Raw genomic sequence first — 20,090 nt, 5'->3', positions numbered from 1 at the left:
GAAGCAAAGATATCTTCTTGATTTCATACATACTTATAAACATAGGAGGCCATGTAAAAATCATAAAAAACCAACAGCCTCTCAAACACAAAATATATTAACAGAGTATTTAGCATTCATGATGCCCACTTTGATATTTGATAAGGTAAAAATGAAGGGTGGGTGTTGAATTCACTCACTGGCAATTCGAACGTGAAAAGTGTGCATTTTAATATCAGAATTTGCAGTATATTTCTTTGTAGAAAGAAAAAAAATGTGAATACTACTTCACGTGAGCTTGATGATTAGTTTATTCTGAACACTCACAAAACCAATTATAAAAAGGTGTGCACACTTAAGCAGTTAATAAAAGTTTATTTCTCTCTGAAATGTGTTACTTTGGTTTTCAGTTTACATAAAAAATCTGCTTTGATTTATCTTTGTGTTTATCTCAGATATGCTGTCATCACCCAAAAATGAAATTTCTGTCATTAAGTACTCACCCTCATGTTGTCCCAAACCAGTAAGACCTTTGTTTTTCTTCGGAACACAAATTAAGATATTTTTGACAAAAACCGAGGGTATCTGATCAACAACATTGCACCTTTTGAGGTCCAGAAAGGTACTAAAGACATTGTTAAAACAGTCGACGTGACTACAGTGGTTCAACCTTTATATTATGAAGTGACGAGAATATTTTTGGTAGGCAAAAACAAAACAAAAATAAGGACTTTATTCAACAAATTCGTCTGTCCCCTGTCGTACTGCTACGCTATTTTCATTGCAGAGCTTCAGTGTTTACGGCGACTCAGTATTGGCCGTCTCTGGTCACGTGAGCAGCACGACGCAAGTGTGTGATGCTGACGCAGGAGCCAGCCAATACTGAGCCGCTGTTTGGACGTAAACACTGAAGCTCTGCAACAAAAATAGCGTAGCTGATTTCATCAAAAATATCTTAATTTGTGTTCCGAAGGTCTTACAGGTTTGGAACGACATGAGGGTGAGTACTTAATGACAGAAATTTCATTTTTGGGTGAACTAATCCTTTAATGAATATAAATATAATATTTAAATAATTTGCTTCAGTACAATGACAATTTCAAAGCTAATTATTTATTTTTTGGAAACAACCGTTTAAAAAAACACAAATCCTAAACTGAAAAAAATAATAAATGAGTGAGAATAACATCTTCACTTGCATTAACATATAATTTTGTACTTGTGCTTTTATGTGCCACTTTTGTAAAATTATATGCTGTCCTTATTTCCCAGGTGTGTGATTGCACTGAAAACAGCCAGAGCTGTAGGAACTGACAGGGACTTCAGACTACAGTTCCTCACTCATGATTCCAGCAGCTCACCACCAGCTGAACAGCCAAACCCCTATGAAGTCTTCAAGCTGTAATTGCGGCTCTAATCATGGGTTTTCAATTAGCGATTTATTTTCTTTACGGGTGGTATATGCAGTGGGAGCAAAAGAGTTCAAATACATTGAAATGGAATGCTATGATACAGCCTTTGAATTCAGAAACAGCCAGAACTTTTTGTTTTATTTATAAAGACTGTGGACTCAAGGGTGATGTTCACTTTAAAGCTATTAGCTAGAGCTCTAAGAAAGATTGAAAGATCAGTAAAAATGACTGAGACCATTGGTGAAAATGCTTCTCTTTAGCAGTTTTCTAGTTTAACACAAAAAAATCAATACAAATAAACACTATATAGACGCTTGACCATTACACCAACAGGGACTCTAATGACATCATATTCTAAATACATAGACATTAATATTGGAGTTGGTCAGCTATAACAACTTCCACTCTTCTGGGAAGGTTTTCCAAAAGATTTTGGAGTATTTCTGTGGGAATTTTTGCCCATTCATCCAGTAGAGAATTAGTGAGGTCAAACACTGATGTTGGAGGGGAAGGCCTGGCTCGCAATTTCCGTTCCAGTTCATCCCAAAGGTGTTCGATGGGGTTGAGGTCAGGGCTCTGTGCAGGCCAGTCAAGTTCTTCCACACCAAACTCATCCAACCATGTCTTTATGAACCTTGCTTTGCAAGTGCACAGTCATGTTGGAGTAGAAAAGGGCCTTCCCTAAACTGTTTCCACAAAGTTGGAAGCATAGCATTGTCTAGTCTCGGCCTCAGACCATTGGACCATTGGCTAAACGTCTGATGCATATGGCACACTTAACTGGAAACACTTCAGGATTATCAAAGTCGTCATCTGGTTGGTTGAACTGAATTCTACACGATGTCCGGGAGACATGTTGCATTCTTTAATGGTCCGCCTGGAAACAAATGCTGTGACGCCAAACCCCCTCGTGGAAGTAGAACACCGTCATGTTAACAACTGTGACAATGAGAGCTTACCAAAATCAATTAAACGCTGGATTTTCAAAAGTATTCGCAGCTCCATTGTCGCTGTAAACTTGCACAACGTTCTTGAATTAATAATTTATTAGATGCACGCCGGTCTGTTATTGTAGGGACATCGACTTTACATTTCCAAGCCCCTAAACATGATGTGGAATAAAACTGTGATTGGTTGCGTTACATGTCAGTCAAATGCCTTGGCCAATGAAAGCTGCAATGGAGTCCAGAACTTCTGCCGTCAGTCTGAAGGTCTGGCTACACGAGACTAAGCATTGTCCAAAATGTCATGGTATGATGAAGCATTAAGATTTCCCTTCACTAAAAGTCAGGGGCCTAGCCCAACCCCTGAAAAACAACCCCATACCATTATCCCTCCTCTACCAAACTTTACAGTTGGCACAATGCAGTCAGGCAAGTACCGTTCTCCTGGACTCGCCCATCAGACTGCCAAACAGAGAAGTGTGATTCGTCACTTCACAGAAGGTTTCCACCGCTCCAGAGTCCAGTGGTGGCGTGCTTTACACCAATCCATCTGACATTTGGCATTGTATTTGGTGATGTGAGGCTTGCATGCAGCTGCTCGGCCATAGAAACCCATTCCATGAAGTTCCCGCCGCAGTTTTTGTGCTGATATTAATTAGGGCTGGGACAATACATTGATTATCGATTCGCAATACAATGAATCTGGATCGATTCTGATGAAATAGAAGTTCAAAAAGTCCGAAGCAAATTACAAGGGTGTTTGCAGTAGACTGTGTTTACATTTATCTTGCGTCATAAAAGCATTCTGAGCTGAGGAGCAAGTATATTTAACCACTTCCATGACTCAGCCGAATGCACAAGCGCTCTCCAGCACTCTTCTTCATGAGCATTTGAGTGTGTGGTTCAAAACTAGCCTAGAGCTGTTAAAAACTAAGCTCTGAATCGATTCGAAGGAGAAAATATCAGAATCGATCCAGATTCATTGTATCGCGAATTGAGAATCGATGTATTGTCCCAGCACTAATATTATTCCAGTGGAAGTTTGGAACTCTTCAGCTATGGAATCAGCACCATGTGCCTCAGCACTCGATTACCCCCCTCTCTGTGACTTTATGTGGTCTTCCGCTTTGTGGCTGAGTTGCTGCTGTTCCTAAATGCTTCCACTTTCCAATAATAACACATACAGTTGACCGTGGGATATCTTGCAGGGATGAAATTTCACGAACGGACTTATTGCAAAGGTGGCATCTTATCACAGTATCACACTTGAATTCACTGAGCTCTTCAGCAGAACGACTCATTTTTTCACAAATGTTGTAAATGCAGACAGCATTGCTAGATGCTTGATTTTATACACCTGGGCTAATGGGTCTGATTGAAACACCTGAATTCAGTAATTAAGAGGTGTGTCCCAATGCTTTTGTCCATATAGTCAATAATGAGTGAAAAGGTTAAATGGAAAATGTACATGAATTTCAGAATCTTAATATTTGGTACTTAAGCTTTAATGGCATCAACACATCATTATCCAGAAATTTTTAGATGTTTCAAAGAGCATCTTGTGCTTCAATGGAAGCATGAAAATCTGACCTTTGGTGCAAAGTTTAAATGCTCAAAGTCACAAAATTGCTGATATTAGTGATCTAGAAATCTGCAGAATCTTTTTCATTATATGCCAAATGTAAAATCTTCCAAAATCCTAAAACTTTCTGATTATTTTCTTGTTTAAATAAAAATTCTATGTAGTCTCAGACTTTTGGACCCCACTAAATACAAAACCATATCTGTGGGTAGAAAAAGTTCACTGTTATTGATGTCTTAAGATATCATTTAAGACATCAATAACAGTAAACTTTTTCTCCTAGTAATCGAGCACTTCATGTGTCACCTCTAGAGTTTAAGATATGTCAAACTCAGATTTGCCAAGATACCAAAGTCTGCAATTACAAGTCAGAGATCTTATCTTAAATCTCCAGAGACATGAAAGAGCAACCTCGAAGCAATAAAACTGTCCTCTGGATAAAAGTGCTGCTGCTAATGATGACTCTAAGGTTGTGTTAAAAGTCCTCAAAAGTGTCTGGCATCAGATTAGTCTTTGAGTTTGTCATATTATTAGGACCTACACCTTCAATAAATTATATCAAGAGCTAAAATAAGTAGTCATATTACAGGACATAATGGGTCTGTTCCAAAACCTAGTGAGCTTCCAAAACCAACTCACCCTTTTTTTAATAATAATAATATATAACATAACCCTTCTGGACTCTATATTCAAATAAACCTCACTGAGCTATGATTTGTAGTCGTTTTGTTTATTTATTCGCACGAGGGGGGTGGTAAAGTTTAGCCGAAACTACTACTTACGGATGGAAAGCTGATTCATGATAAGACCCAGACACGAGTGAAATACACAATCCCATAATTCCTCCATCTGTATTTTCACCGCATAGCCATCCGTGCGCAGAGCAACTTTAAGCTCTGCTACAGTGTGTCTCTGTGGAATAAAGCTACACCGTAATGAACTAAGGCATCACATTTCTAACCGTCGGTGTGTCGTGTAATGCTTCAGCGAAATTCTGAGATACTTAAAGGTACATAAACAATGAATGTCATAATCCTGGTTAGGTCACAGGCGTGAAAAACTATACAACGGGACAAATGTGATGGGGCATTTCCTTCCACGCTATCACAGTTGCCATCATCCAAGAACTCCTACGAGCTCAATCACCCCGCGAGTCTCTTTCCTTTTTCATGAAGTCGGGGGAGTTTTCTGGCTGAGTTATTACTGATCAACATGCAATATTCATCTGAGAAGGCATTATCATTTTGCCGAGCTCCGTAGCCCTTTGCCCCTTCGTGTTAGACTGGCTGAGAGATAAATTGCCTGGGGGTTGCTCTGGGCCCTGATTGCCTACCACCGCAACTTGTCAGAGACAGGGGAAGAGGACACTTGGAAAGGAAGAGATAGCTGACACACAGGCTTGTAAGGATGCCATGCATTTTTCATACTGCTTCCCTAATTGAGGCACCTGTGTGAGAAACTCACAGCCGTTTGGTTGCTGCTGGTGTTATTATTGTGGTTCAGATTTACAGGGATTTGCTCGCTTTTGAAATCCAATCTCTTTTCTTCCTTAGTAGATGAGGCCTTGATTTGCCCGTTTTGTGAAGAGCTAAGTTGAAAATGTGGAAATGTCTTGTTTAGGTGCAGAACTTTGCACAAAAGCCCCTTTCAATTCTCAATTTAGTTTTAAGTGCATTTTAGGTCATTCAAAGAGACATAAAATGGTGCTTGTCTATTAGAATCCAACAATCAAACACAAGATGTGGCCCCAAATTTTTTTATATCATTTTCTAGGGATGCTTTAAATATTAATAGCAGAGATCACAAGGACCTCTTCCATTTGCAAATCATTTTTTTATCTTTAATGCTTTTTTTTTTGAGTCAGTGAACAGCATTACAAAGCTTCTGAAGCTAGCAAGATTCAAGCAAATGTTTTAGACCCAAATAAATAAGGTGGTCAAAAATAAGATGCTTTGTGCTACCTCTGACGTGCTTAAGAGAACATCAACATCCTTATTATCCAAGATAGAGCTTGGCTTCAGGGAAACGCATCACAAAGAGGTATTTTCAGCAGAACACTTGAAACCCATTGTGATGAATCAACATATTCCATGCTTTAGTGTCAGTTGGAGGACACTGGAACGTTGCAGTAACTTTTTTATTTTGCAATTTTCAAGTAGTCTATATGTCAGTTTGATGCAACACTGCCACCTAGTTGTAGCTTTCAGAGCTGTTTAGATGGTCAACAGAGAAATGTATCAGGTTTAGACCTTTTTTGTGGTCAGTATGTAAACTGTTCCTGAGCATTTGTTCTGTCTATGCATAATGCTAAGGCTAAATGCCTCATACAGTACATTCCAAAAGTCTGAGAAAATGCACTACTGAAAAATTGCACTATTTTCATTTTTCTAATTAAAAATATTTCATTACAAATTATAGTATCAGTATAACAATTTAAGTGAAACTCTGAATTTCAATCATCCGTACCAGTGTTATTTTAGTATTATTTATACTTTATTATAGTATTCATTAATATTTGAATTGGCTTTTTTAAAATATTTTCAAGGTTTTTATTTTTAATTTTAGTTAAAATCTTAGTAATCTTGTTTTGTGCTTTTGTCATTTTTATTAGCTTTTTATTGCTGTCAAATCGATTAATCGCGATTAATAGCATCTAATATAAAAGTTTATAAATATATAATATGTGTGTGTATATATATATATATATGTGTGTTATATATATATATGTGTGTTTATATATATATATATATATATATATATATATACACACACATACATATATTCACAAACTTTTATGTTGGATGCGATTAATCGTGATTAATCGATTTGACAGCACTATTTTTTATATTTCTATTTAACTTTATTATTATTTCAGTTTTAGTTAGTGTAGTACTTTTACATTTGTAACTGTAGTTTTTAAATTGTTTAATTTAATTTTAATTTAATTTTACTTATTTTATTTCAGCTTAATAACGGAAACCATTCTTAATAGTTTAGTAAAATCTTACACATTTCTTCTTCATTTTACATCATAACGTTTTTTTTTTTTAACTTTTTTCAAAATGCTAGTGCTAAAGGTTTGTTTCCAGGTTTAATTAGCATTTGATAGTCAGAATTTCAATGTGATCTCAGCTTTTTGGGCTCAATGTGTTTCCATATCAATGAGCTGTACAGCAAATGACAACCTGAAAATACATATATACATATATATATATATATATATTATAATCTTCTAAGTGCAAGGCAAAAAATATTCAACTGAGAAAGGTAATATAGCAAACCACTCCTCAGTAAGTCACATGATTATTCATGTCCAAGTAACAAATTGGGTTGTAAAAGAGCATGAACAATACTTACCGTGAGATTTGCCTTTGCAAACACCTCTAATAAACACATGAGCATAGGAAACGTCAAGAAACAATTCTCTCTTCTAAAGTAATCAGCGTAGCAGTCTCCTAAGAAGCTTGGTTTTCAATTTATAGTGTTTTGTCAAACTATAAAATCTATTGAGGACTAAACTATGTGAGAACTAAACTATGTGTAAATTGTTTTGTCAGATCTATTGTTATTCAAAGTCAATCCACAAGAGGTTTTTAATGGTCCTCTCTGTTGCTGCTCTAATCCTCCCACAGAGATCAATAACCCACCCACCATGACTGATTCCACAAGTTCTACAACAAATACACCATTTATAATGAGCCACTGCCTGACATTTCTCTTCAAGCAACAACATGAGGCCATGATCCTCTTACTTTAAAGGAATAGCTCACCTACAAATGAAAATCTGTCATCATTTACTCGCCCTCATGCTGTTCCAAACATGTATGACTTTCTTCTGTACATGTACATTTTTTTGAAGAATATCCTGGCTGATAATTTCTATTATGAAAATGAAAGGGTACTTTTACTTACTGAAATTGTGAGCGATCTTTGAATTCAACATGATTTCCATAGTACTGGTGGACTCTACTTCGCGGCAGCTGCCTGTCTCTCTCACTCCAAACAGCTTGTACAAGCGTGAGGTGTCAATTTCAATCTTCCTGGGGTTTCTGCAAGACCACATTGACTTCTCAATCTGCACAGGCAAGGAACAGTCAATACCATTATTTCATATGATATTATTTCATATCAAAGCATTGCCTTGAATGCAAGTGATCTTTAGCAGATGTAAAAATGATCACATATTAAGAAACAGATTTAGCACAACAACTATTTCAATGATGTCATGCTGCGATTGCAATATGAAATGTTGAATGACTCATTTTGTCTGAATTTACAAGCAAACAGCATCATCACACACATTTAACAAAAATGAGCCCCTGTTGGGGCCTTCTTTCACCAAAAATAAGTAAACTAAGGTCTCTCGAAAAACATAAAGTCTCTTGTACATAAAACTATGGTTGTTCAAAATGGAACACTAAGATAATTTTGTTAAAATAGTATGTGAAAAAGAACACATTATGCAACATTAAATGTTTAAAATGTTTAACTGTTGTCATGTGATCTCACTGCACGTTGCTACAGCTATACCGTTAAATCTGCATTTTAAATTTTTAATACTATTGATGGGCCAATCAAATAATAAGTCTGATTGAGAAAGTTTCATTTGTAACACTACAAATGGAAGGTCAAGTCAAGCAAGCGCACTGCATTCTGGGAATATTGTTTGTATATTGCACATTTTCCAAATGCAAAAGGTGAATGGTGTATTCTCTGCATACAGAAATGTCCATACTATGAACAGTATACATACACTACTGTTCAAAAGTTGTGGTCAGTAAGATTTTTTGTTAAAGAAATTAATAAATTTATTCAGCAAGGACACAATAAATTGATTGTAAGTTAAACAAAGAATTGGGATAAAAGTTTATATTTCAGATATAAACTCTGATGTCTACGGTATTGTTATTTGAAACACCAAGTTACATTCTACGGAGCCCTGCACATGACATGCAGGAAAAAAAAAAACATGCACACGATTTACTATTTCATTCCCTCGATTTATAAATCGTGCGCATGATTAAGCAAATTGAGGGAACAAATTAGTAAACTGTGTTACTTTTTTTTCCCTGCATGTCATGTGCAGGGCTCCGTAGAATGTAACTTGGTGTTTCAAATAACAATTGAATCAATTACATTGTTACAACAGTAGGTGGCGACAAGTGACCGTTGAAAACTTGTATTTGTCATTGAATCATTCATTTAAGAGATTCGCTCAAATACGCTAATGAAACAAGTTAAGTCTTTTTGAGTGAGTCATTGAATCATTCATTCAAATATTTTTTAAATAGACTGCAGCAATTAACATTTTGTCAGAACCTCTAGTAAATTACATGATATTTGATGATATATGATGGCTCTGCAGCGTTTTCGAAAGTCTCCGTTTTTGAGGGTCGAAAACGCCGGAGTAGAGTAAGCGACAGGCGTAACTGTAGCAAAAGTTATGCGTTTTAAAACATAAACGCACTAGTGTAAACGGGGCCTTTGTTTAATTGTCTGTTCAGAATCATGGCAGCTCTAGAATAAACTAACAATTTAATTGCAGCAGTTTTTATACTGTACAAATCCATTTATTCTTAATGGCTTAAACAGTATTTTGTCTGACTGAGAGTTATTATTGTTAACTAAAACTAAAGCTAACACCATAAAAAAAAGCCATCTCATTACTTGCAATAAAATAAACGTTAAATAATTTTAACCTTATGTATTTTATTTCAACTAGTTGCCAAGGCAATATTTATCATCTTTTTAGTTTAACTTGATATAGTAAAAAAAATTAATATATAGACATTTTTTAAAAAGCAAAAACTAATAAAAATGACAAAAACACAGTGAAATTACTAAAATGACTAAATCTTGACTAAAATTAAAGTGAAATGAAAAATATAAAATTAAAAAACTAATTCAAAATATTAATAAAAACTATAATAGTATCTCAATTACACTAAAAATCTGACCAAAAATCTGCCACATCTAGAGCCCTTCCCACAGATTAAACAGAACAAAAGAGCAGATACCTTATCCTGAGCCACTAGGTCCCAGTGAAAAGCTTTTGTCCTCTCTGAAAGCTGTTTGGATTTCATGGGCAGTGGAGGGGGCAAAGGGGCAGGCGGTGCAGGACCTGACACTGCTGACGGCACAGGCAATGGTGGGGGCAGTAAAAACGGCAAAGTCAAAGAACATGTGGCCACTGGTGAGGTCACGGGCACTGCTGAGGGCGTCTCGGCTGGCTTGAGCTCAGATCTGAACTGTGCTGTCAGGGATGGCTTCGGTTCCGGTTCTGATGCTTTCATGGAAACGATTTCTGGCTCTAGTGTTGTTGGATTATCTACAGGCTCAGCTGGGGATGTTTTGGATAAGCGTGGTCTCGGTGAAGGTGGCACTGGTGGAGGTGTGATTGGCACGTGGCTGTTCTGTGACTTTGTATCATCAATGAGAGCAGTTTCAGGGGCTTCATAGAAGTTTTCATGTTGTGACTTTCGTTTCCAGTCCACACATAATTGTTTGATCGCTTTCACCCAGGCGTCTCGCTCATATTTTATTGCCTCTGAGGTCATATAGTCGCTTCTTGGTATTCGGAACCTGACAAAGATAAATAAAAAAAGAGTGCTGTTGAGATCTTTCGGTCACAATCATTTACTCTTGACTACTATTTTTCGAGGTAAAGATTAAGAAAGAGCACATGACTCACAGGAAGTCATTCTTGTCGTTGATCAGCATGAACGTGTCGGTGGTGCAGAAGGTCTCCACCCTGACATTACCATCTGAGAGATGGATGATAACAGCTGTCCCGTCACTTCCAGCACACCTGTTATCACCCACACTGTCGTAAATGTCGGAGAGATTCCAGATAGTCTCGCTGGATGAAGCGAACTCATCTGCATTACTGCTGGCAGATTGCTGAGCAACAGACCACAAGGTCAGCTGACCAGTCTGAAGATGAGCTTCATATCTAATAGTGCAGAACATAGATTAACTGTTAGTAATCTTTAAAAAAAAACATACATTTTCCGTTATTTTTCATCTTTTTTATTAATTGTACAATAGAAAATTGGGGAACAGGATCAGGATCAGTGATGAGAATGGGAATTGAATGTGTCAGAGCATGTGAACATCTAGTCCGTGACTCTAAACCGCGTCTACGAGCCCCCTAATCAAAGTCCCTTCCGAGGAAAGTCTGTTCACTCGGTAGCCATATTTGCAACACCTCCAGGCAGCTATTTTGGTCATCCAAGACCAAGTCCATCTATCTGAATGGGGGAATCCTGAAATCTCAAAAACTGACTGCCGAACTCAGAATTAAATTAAATATTTCAAATTATCAACAAAATCTGACATGAACTGTCCCATAAATGTTGTTTCTTATGCTCAAATAGCAATAAAAAAGCTTATTTTTCAGGCTAGATGAGCCAATGTGCATGTGAAGTTTGGGGTCTGTATAATTTTTTGTTTGTTTGTTTTTGAAAGAAGTCTCTTATGATCACTGCATTTATTTGATAAAAAATACAGTAAAAACTGTAATATTGTGAAATATTATTAGAATTTAAAATAAATGTTTTCTATTTTAATACATTTTAAAATGTAACTTATTCATGTGTTGTCAAAGCTGAATTTTCAGCATCATTACTCCAGTCTTCAGTGTCACATGATCCTTCAGAAATCATTCTAATATGACGATTTGCTGCTCAAGAAACATTTCTTATTATTTATTTTTCCATGTTTTTGTTTTTTATGAGGAACAGAAAATTCAAAAGAACAGCATTTATTTGAAATAGAAATATTTTTTAATATTATAAATGTCTTTACTGTCACTTTTGGTCAATTTAATGCATCCTTTCTGAATAAAAGTATTAATTTCTTTAATTAAAAATCTTACTGATCCAAAACTTTTGAACAGCATATACAAAGACAGGTGATAAATTTTATATATGTTACATATATAATGTTAGATTACAAGTTTTTTAATATTTTTACCTGGCCACAACAGTAATCTTTACATTAGGATCAAATTGGCGGTACATTGACAAAACATAAATACTTATTGCTTAATACTTATTAATTTACTGGATCACAAATATATCACAAAAAATGTTTGTGCTTTTAATAAGTCTTTAAGATAGTTGATATGTGGCTAGAGGTGCCAAGAAAAAAAAAAAAAAAAAAGTAATTTGTATAAATTTCTAATGCCAACATATTTTCTATATGAACTTGCATTAAATTTGCAATAGAAGAAATTTTGTGGTGCTTGCTGTGCAAAACTTGACGCAACAATGCTGGGTACTTGCCAGAAATTTGCAGTTGCAAAGGTGTACGATTCTAGTTTATTTCTAGGTGTTGCTGATATTCTGGTTGCTATTTATGATCCAATGGAAGCCTGTGGGATTTTCTTTTGCTAGTTTTATAGGGGGCAAAAACGAGGTTAAAAAAAAATATATCTAATATTACTTTTAAAAAAATAGCATAGTATAATACTTATGGTTAGGGGTTTGTTCAAAAAGTATGAGCCTGCCTTAGTGAGTAAACACCACTAAACTGTTACCAAACATGGCCTAAAGCTGATCATGTTAGGGATAAGATGTTTGTGATGTATGTTCAAGTCTAACTAGTATAACAACTGGTTTGCAAGAAGCAGTCAAAACATGAAATGTCCAAAAAATGTTCATACTTTTTCCATTTGAATGATGCCAGTCCTCCTCTCTGGAGTAAAAGCTGGCCCTCTTTGAGGTTGTCTGGAGATAAGTGTGAGGTTTTCCTTTCAACAGACCAGTTCACAGGAGGGCTGTATATGTTACTGTAGATGATCTGATTTACCAGCAGCATGATCTGAAGATGAGATTACATGGGTTTAAATACATCAATAAAGATGGTTCATCATCAAATGACCATCCAGACTCGTATTAAAGGGTTAGATCATCCAAAAACGTAAATAGGGATATTTTTCTTACAAAAAGGTATTGCTTCGCTTCAGAAGGCCTTTATTAACCCCCTGGAGCTGTATGGATTAATTTTATGATAGATGAATGTGCTTTTTTGGGCTTCAAAATATTGGTTACTATTCACTCTCATTATAAAGCTTGGAAGAGTCAGAATATTTTTTAATATATCTCCGATTATGTTTGGCTGAAAGAAGAAAGTCATATACACCTAGGATGGCTTGAGGGTGAGTAAATCATGGGATGATTTTCATTTTTGCGTGAACTAACCCTTTAATAATAATGGTTTTAAAAAGATGGCAGATTTGATACGTGTTTAATGATCTGCCAAAAACTATGAATTCAATCCACGTTGCACGTGATGTTCTCACCTTCTGCTTGTCCTCTAAAGATGCCGCTTCCAGTTCATAGTCAGTCCGACCTCTGAACGAAATGGAGAACCTGGTACCTGTAGCTTCATGGCAGTTTTTCACATCAGAAAACAGGAGCTGCCGTTTCACAATGCCTTTCTCGATGCTGCACATTAGGTTTGTGCTGAAATCAATCTGAAGCATGGAAGCGTGCATTTGTTATGTCTGTTATGTGCATTAAAATGTAATAATACGTGTTAGAGCAGTTCAGTGTGCGTAGATTCACACCTGCAGCACTCGTTTCTGCCATATGTAGCGGTTGTACTTGCGAACACTGAAGTTATACTGTGACGGCTGTTCTTCCTACAACAGAAACATGACAATGTAAAAAAAAAAAATTCAAGAATACTTCCTCAGCACAAAAGGTCACTTTACAATGGGGATGTTTAAAATCCCTTTTAAAATTAGGGCCCGTCCCACAAAGACTGGTTAAACAACAAATCATTTCCTTAACCAGAACTGTGCCTAAGCTAGCCAAACACTTCCAAGAACATTCCATTGACAAATGTTCAACTAATTCAGTCTGACTGTATTTTCTGAATGAGTTACACAGCCTTTTTGCTAAGTTATTTTATATTTTTTTTAAATAAAACTAAATAAAAGATCTATTTCAAACGTTTTTTGCATTGTCATTCTATTGCATTGTGATTTTTTCTGGGCAACTGTAGATCTTCATTTAACATGAAGGTCAGTTTTAGATATATCCCATACTGCACCTCGAGGTCTAAGTTCCTCTGCTTCTGTATCGTGCCACTTCTTGCCTGATTTACAGCTTCATCGATACTCAGTTTCCCCGATTTCACCATGTCCATGAGATTCAGCTGCATTTCGTTGCTGAGCTGTAGAAACAATGCGAGTTTAAGTCAAGAACTGTGATTCTTCTTAAGACAAGCACATGCTGTCATTGTTTGGCAACATTTAACTCACTGACGACAGACTGTTGAAATGAGGAAGTTTTGATAATTTATATGTTTTGGCACACAATTAACCGTCACTGTAATCTTGTATTTCATGCTAGTGCGGACACCCCTGTGACACATGCTTGGTCTTCTTGTAAAATTTTAACTTTTTATTACACTATATAGACAGAGGATGATTCTTCTTTTGATTAATGTAATCAGCAGTCAATCAATGTGGTACATCAAATGCATTGCATTAATCTGTAAATAAAATAGAGAACATAGAGAGCTTGTTTTTAATGAATTCACAATACAGCAAAGTGAACTGTGTTTTTGAGGTTTGCTATTATTTTTGTTCATTTAAATATAAAAAAATTAAACAGTTTAATGATTGTCTGTTCTTTTTCAACACAGTATAGTTGTAGTTAAACAGACTTTTTAACTGAATATTTGAATAATATCTATTAGAAATGTCCCTTACCTGAGGAAAATTCTTTTTGTTATCCATGTTTCTTCATTGGACTTCAGGAGACCAAGACTTATGTCAGATCAACCATAAAGTGTTGTCACCCTTAGACTGAGGATTGCAGACATCTGTAAAGGGGTGTGTTTGTGTGAGAGAGAACTTGCTTGTATGGAATGTGTATTTATTACTAGGCAACTTCCTTAAATGTGGCTTACCTGAAGATAAAAAAAAAGAAAAAGATGAAGTCATACACCTCCACCCTTTATCAGACTTCTCATTTTTCTGTGAGAGACACCAAAACGTCTGTCTCTCAGTTGAGAGTCATTTAAAAAGCAAAATGTTTATCTTATATATTATGTCTTTGTCTCTGCTGTTGTGAACAAGCTGTCTCTGTTGCTGGTTGTACTCTCAAATTTCCTAAGTAAAATAAAACACGGATGTCCAAATTTGTTTACAAGTTGTAAAGCTATGGTTCAACCGCTAGATGGAGTACAGCCAACACAAATCACTATGGCGCTGTAAAAGACAACTAAACTTGAAATAAAGTAAAAACTAGTTCTATATTAGTGTTGTGATCATGCAAGTGGTGTGTTACTTACCCACAACAAACATTAAAGCAGTTGTTACAGCTGTAAAATCATATTTTAGCTTAAATAAAGTGTAATGTTTAGCGCCTCGTGGTTGCCGTGACGACACTTCACCAAGTTAAACATGTAGATTCCGCCAAAATATTAGTTACTACTACAGTTGCTTTTAATTCAATAATCATAAGGAGCCGGTTGCATAAAACACTAAGACTAGTCTTATATAGGTTAGTCATAATTTTTTCCCTTTAAGACTGTTCATATATTTTTAAATCAGTTACATAAAAACGTAGATTGGTCTATTTGATACCGAAAAGTCAAGTCAAGCGCTTTTCTCAATACATATTGTTTCAAAGCAGCTTCACAGTGACAATAGGAAAATTATTATCGAGCTAAAGTTGGATTTTGATTGAATCACTTCCGTTGTAAAAACTGTTATTACTTTAGAGGCCGCTTAAATGACACCTTTCCTACTGAAAACCGCAAAAGTAAGACTGATTACCCCTAACTAACTGCTAGTTGGTCATTCTAGTTCTTAAGACAAAGTCTTAACTTAATAGCTATGTTCATGCAACTGGCCCCAGATAACCTATTTTTAATTTATTTCTTAATCCTAACGCTATGCGGTAGACCCGCACCCATTTGTTGTTTACCATAAAATGCGCATGCGCATCCACAAGACCAGTCTGAAAAGTACTCTGTAAAAATATCCACCTATTTCACCTTAAAAACTTAAGTTCATTTGCTACCTAAATTTTTAAATATAATCACCTTGGTTGTACAAGTCATTTCAACGTATATTAACTGACTTAAAAAGCTGAGTTGAATCTTGTATAACTTGTAAAAAAAAAAAAAAAAATGTTGAAATTGCTTAAATTAGGCTATTTTGATGAGTTAAAGTATAATGTAAAAACATACGTTGCCTTGACTTACTGATCATATCATTTGAGGGATGTGAGCAGTTTATGATACCATTTATGATATTAATGTTGTTTATTAATGTTGTTATGTTGTTGTTGTTTATTTAAACTAGCTTCTGTGGTTTTGATATTTCCCCATTCAAATAGATATAGGATCTGTTGCTGTACTTTGAAAACATCTGCCTTAGATCATTGTCATTTAGATAACTATTAACTTCTGTATTTTGGCAAACAATGGATACCATAATTTGGAGGGAAAGTGACTATATGCACGGTTACTTCCTGGTTGTCGTTAAACCAGCTTGGGCATTTCCGGTGAAATGGTAGCTGTTCATTCTGTACTTGCTGTACATCAACACAAAACCATCAGTGGTTGACTTTTTAATGTTGTATTCATATTTTAATGCAGTTATCATATTTACCGAATTTGCCAATAAACCAGTTTTATTGATTGCAATAAAGACGAAACTATTGGGACCGTTTAAGAAATGCCGTGTCTGTAGTTAGACACGCACACGCATTTTTTTCCAGCACTTCAAATGTTATTTTTAATGTGATGACCACAAACATTATTTGTTCTTCCTACTGAGATTGTCCCCATTTGTAAAACCGAACGATTAAAAATGTAGGAAATCCAACATTTGATAGAAAACACTTATTTAAAAATAAAAAAGACATTAATTACCACTATAACTAGCAGATGGCGGTAGCATTTATTTGCGCATTTATCAGCCATTTCCTGTAATAGTTTTTTCGCTTTTGAATAAATATTAAAATAACTATAGGTTTAAAAATACATTTTGTCAAGGTGAAGTATGAAGTACTCACAAAATCTCATGAAAAACAATAACTTTTCTTGTGAATGAATTACACAGAAAGCGTGCACCGCGCTTTCCCTGTGTAGTTACAGAAACTGTCAGTCACTGCAGCGCAAGCTCAATGATTTTGGCACACATGTGAAAACACATTTTATTCAATAAATCTAAATAAAATGCACAATAAATATTTAATTTTGACGCTTTTTTTTTCACATAAAAGTGTGAAAACTGATGGTCGAATTGAATTTAGCGGAGGTGAACACTATGTCTTTATTTAGGCTACTTACTTAGCCTACTTACTTATTTATTTATTTATTTATTTATTTGTTTGTTTGTTTGTTTGTCGTCTTACGTTTGAATAACAAAATTAATACTATGCCTGACTATTTAAGTGACTATATTCTGATTATAAACTAATTGTATTACACTACTGATGCTCAACACACCAGCAAGTGACATTTCACCTGACGTTTTCCAGCTGGCTTAGATTATTGCGGAAATTCTAAAGAACGCTCTGTGCATATAGTCAATTATCATTTTATTTTCACAAATAAGTTCTATCTTGACTTTCTGAATACACTTTCAAGCATTTAATAACCACATTAAGAGTTCAACAAAGTTTAAAGTTCATGTTCTTATGTAGCAATGCCCCCAAAACCCCAAACATATTCATAGTTGTCAATTAACACTTGCTTAAAATAACTTGTGCATCAAAAAGTGACAGACTGACAAAAAGGAAGTGTGCACATCCTATTTTATTTGCCACTGTTGTCAAGTTTACATGCATGCATTTTGTATACTGGTGTTTCTATCTTTTGCATACTTGTCAATTATTTAACATACAGACTGTATGCTCCCTTTTATTGTCTAATAACTGTAATTTGTAAATGCCTTTTATACAGTCTCTGTAAAGTGTCTTGACAAGAGCCTTCCTCTGAGAACCGCTGTAAAATATGACGTCGCATATTCTCTGAACTGTTCCTCATGGGACTAAAGGGTTTTTCACTAGAATGTTTAATTATAGTATGCCACACCTCAAATCATTCTCAGATTGTGTACCTGGTACAGAAGTGATACAATAAGTTTTATGTTATGAAAATCTTCCAAGTCTGTCAAAAATCAGATGTCATTGTGCTGGGATCTGGCTTATTGAATCATTGATGATCAGAGAGAATTTCTTCTCTTCCATGGTATGTCCCCAAAACTACTCATGTGTATATTCCAAAACAACTTCCTTGTAATATGGGGATTTCCTCCTGCTGTCTCTTGAATCCAAACCTGGGCTTTTTTCTTGTTATAAGGGAGAGCCCTAGGGGTGGGATTCACCTATGGCTTTAAAACTCTCATGCTATATACTGTTTTGCTAAATTTCCTCTTTTCTTACAGTGGCAAACTGTGGCAAATGTACTATTTCAAAGCATGCTGGCATTATCTAAACATTTTTGTTTCATGAACTGTTTTAATGTAATTGTTTTCTTGTCTTAAAGGCTATTGTACTATATTATATATTCATAATTATTGTATATATATTAGATACAGTAGCTTTTTATATTTTTTTTATATTTTAGTTTAAGTTTTAGTAAATTTGTTATGTGCTTTTGTAATTTTTATTAGTCTTTTTTTAAAATATTTCTGTTTAGCTATAGTTTCTTTTTATTTCATTTTTAATATTTTTTATTTTATTTTATTTAATATTATATTTTTAGTTATTTGCCAAGGCAACACGTTTGATTAATTTTTGATTAAGTTTTTGATCTAATATTTATATTTCATGTTATTTCAGCTTTCTTTTAAAATAATAGGAACATTTTTATTTAAGAATAACAACACTGCACTATATCAGACTTGAATATTATTTATACTGTATTGCACACATACACAAAAATATAATGTATCTTGTACTTAAATGTATTTATGTTCACAAGCACATTAACACTCAAAGTTTTGGTGGGGGAAAAAATCACTTTGAAGTCACAGCTTGCTACAATCACATAAGGTTACTGCACTGATACAGTAGTCTAAGGGTCAACACTAACTGTTTACACCCCCTAAAAATAACTGACATAAATTTGAGACAATTTCTATTGTTTTAGTCTTTTTTAGTAAAGCACAAAATGCAATGGAAGGCTTTAGTCAGCATTCTGTATTAGTCACATAGTCCATTCAGTAAATCTTAGATAAACTATTACTATTCTAAATTATTTTATATTTTGCTTATGAAGATGATAAGGTGAAATTACACTATATAGATAGATGGTTGGTTGGTTGATTGGTTGGATGGATGGATGGATGGATAGATAGATAGATAGATAGATAGATAGATAGATAGATAGATAGATAGATAGATAGATAGATAGATAGATGATGGATGGATGGATGGATTGATTGATTCTTGGATAGATAGATAGATAGATAGATAGATAGATAGATAGATAGATAGATAGATAGATAGATAGATAGATGATTGATTGATTGATTGATTGATTGATTCATGGATGGATGAATGGATTGATTGATTGATTGATTGATTGATTCTTAGATAGATAGATAGATAGATAGATAGATAGATAGATAGATAGATAGATAGATAGATAGATGGATGGATGGATGGATGGATGGATGGATGGATGGATTGATTGATTGATTGATTCTTGGATAGATAGATTGATTGCTAGATTCTTGGACAGACAGACAGACAGACAGACAGACAGATAGATAGATAGATAGATAGATAGACAGATAGATAGATAGATAGATAGAGGCACGTAAGGCACAAGCTTTGTCACTGGTGACGTGAATCTGGAGGAAGTGAGAGTCAAACTGGGAAGTTCTGTCTGGTTGAGTTACAAATTATACTGAAAGATAATCCATTCACATGTTATAATCTGTGTCTTTATTGTTTGTTTGGATGTTCTGTTTTGTTTGTTTGTGTCACAAAATAATAATTTTGAATTTAAAAATAACTGAAATAATAATTTACTCTTTCAACTTTATCTCTAAAATTCAAAATAATACTTCTAATAATATAATTGACATGTCATAGCCAAATTTGTCATGAATTAGTCTGTCAATAGCTTAGATTTTGTGTTCTCACTTCTTGGAATAGTATGGGGAAATGGGAAATGGTCACATGTCAGATGTGG

The 20,090-nt window shown here is 34.9% G+C and overlaps 1 protein-coding gene across 2 annotated transcripts in view; it reads right to left on the bottom strand.

Moving 5' to 3' along the window:
- Positions 1-15,013, bottom strand: part of LOC127505047 (formin-H) — a 39,737-nt gene extending 24,724 nt beyond the window's left edge. Inside the window, exons 1-9 of one of the 2 annotated variants that reach the window (XM_051880301.1) lie at positions 14,841-15,013; positions 14,641-14,753; positions 13,977-14,099; positions 13,489-13,563; positions 13,222-13,395; positions 12,583-12,740; positions 10,609-10,869; positions 9,935-10,499; positions 7,830-7,992 (exon numbers count right to left, since the gene is read on the bottom strand). In XM_051880301.1, coding sequence (XP_051736261.1) covers positions 7,830-7,992; positions 9,935-10,499; positions 10,609-10,869; positions 12,583-12,740; positions 13,222-13,395; positions 13,489-13,563; positions 13,977-14,099; positions 14,641-14,667 — 1,546 coding nt within the window. In that variant the 5' untranslated portion in view covers positions 14,668-14,753; positions 14,841-15,013. Of the gene's footprint in view, positions 1-7,829; positions 7,993-9,934; positions 10,500-10,608; positions 10,870-12,582; positions 12,741-13,221; positions 13,396-13,488; positions 13,564-13,976; positions 14,100-14,640; positions 14,786-14,840 lie in introns of those variants that run through there. The other variant, XM_051880300.1, reaches the window with a different exon arrangement.
- Positions 15,014-20,090: the final 5,077 nt, after the last annotated feature.

Source organism: Ctenopharyngodon idella, chromosome 22 (genome assembly GCF_019924925.1).
Source record: "Ctenopharyngodon idella isolate HZGC_01 chromosome 22, HZGC01, whole genome shotgun sequence".
Taxonomy (NCBI): domain Eukaryota; kingdom Metazoa; phylum Chordata; class Actinopteri; order Cypriniformes; family Xenocyprididae; genus Ctenopharyngodon; species Ctenopharyngodon idella.
This window is presented reverse-complemented; position numbering and strand designations above follow the sequence as displayed.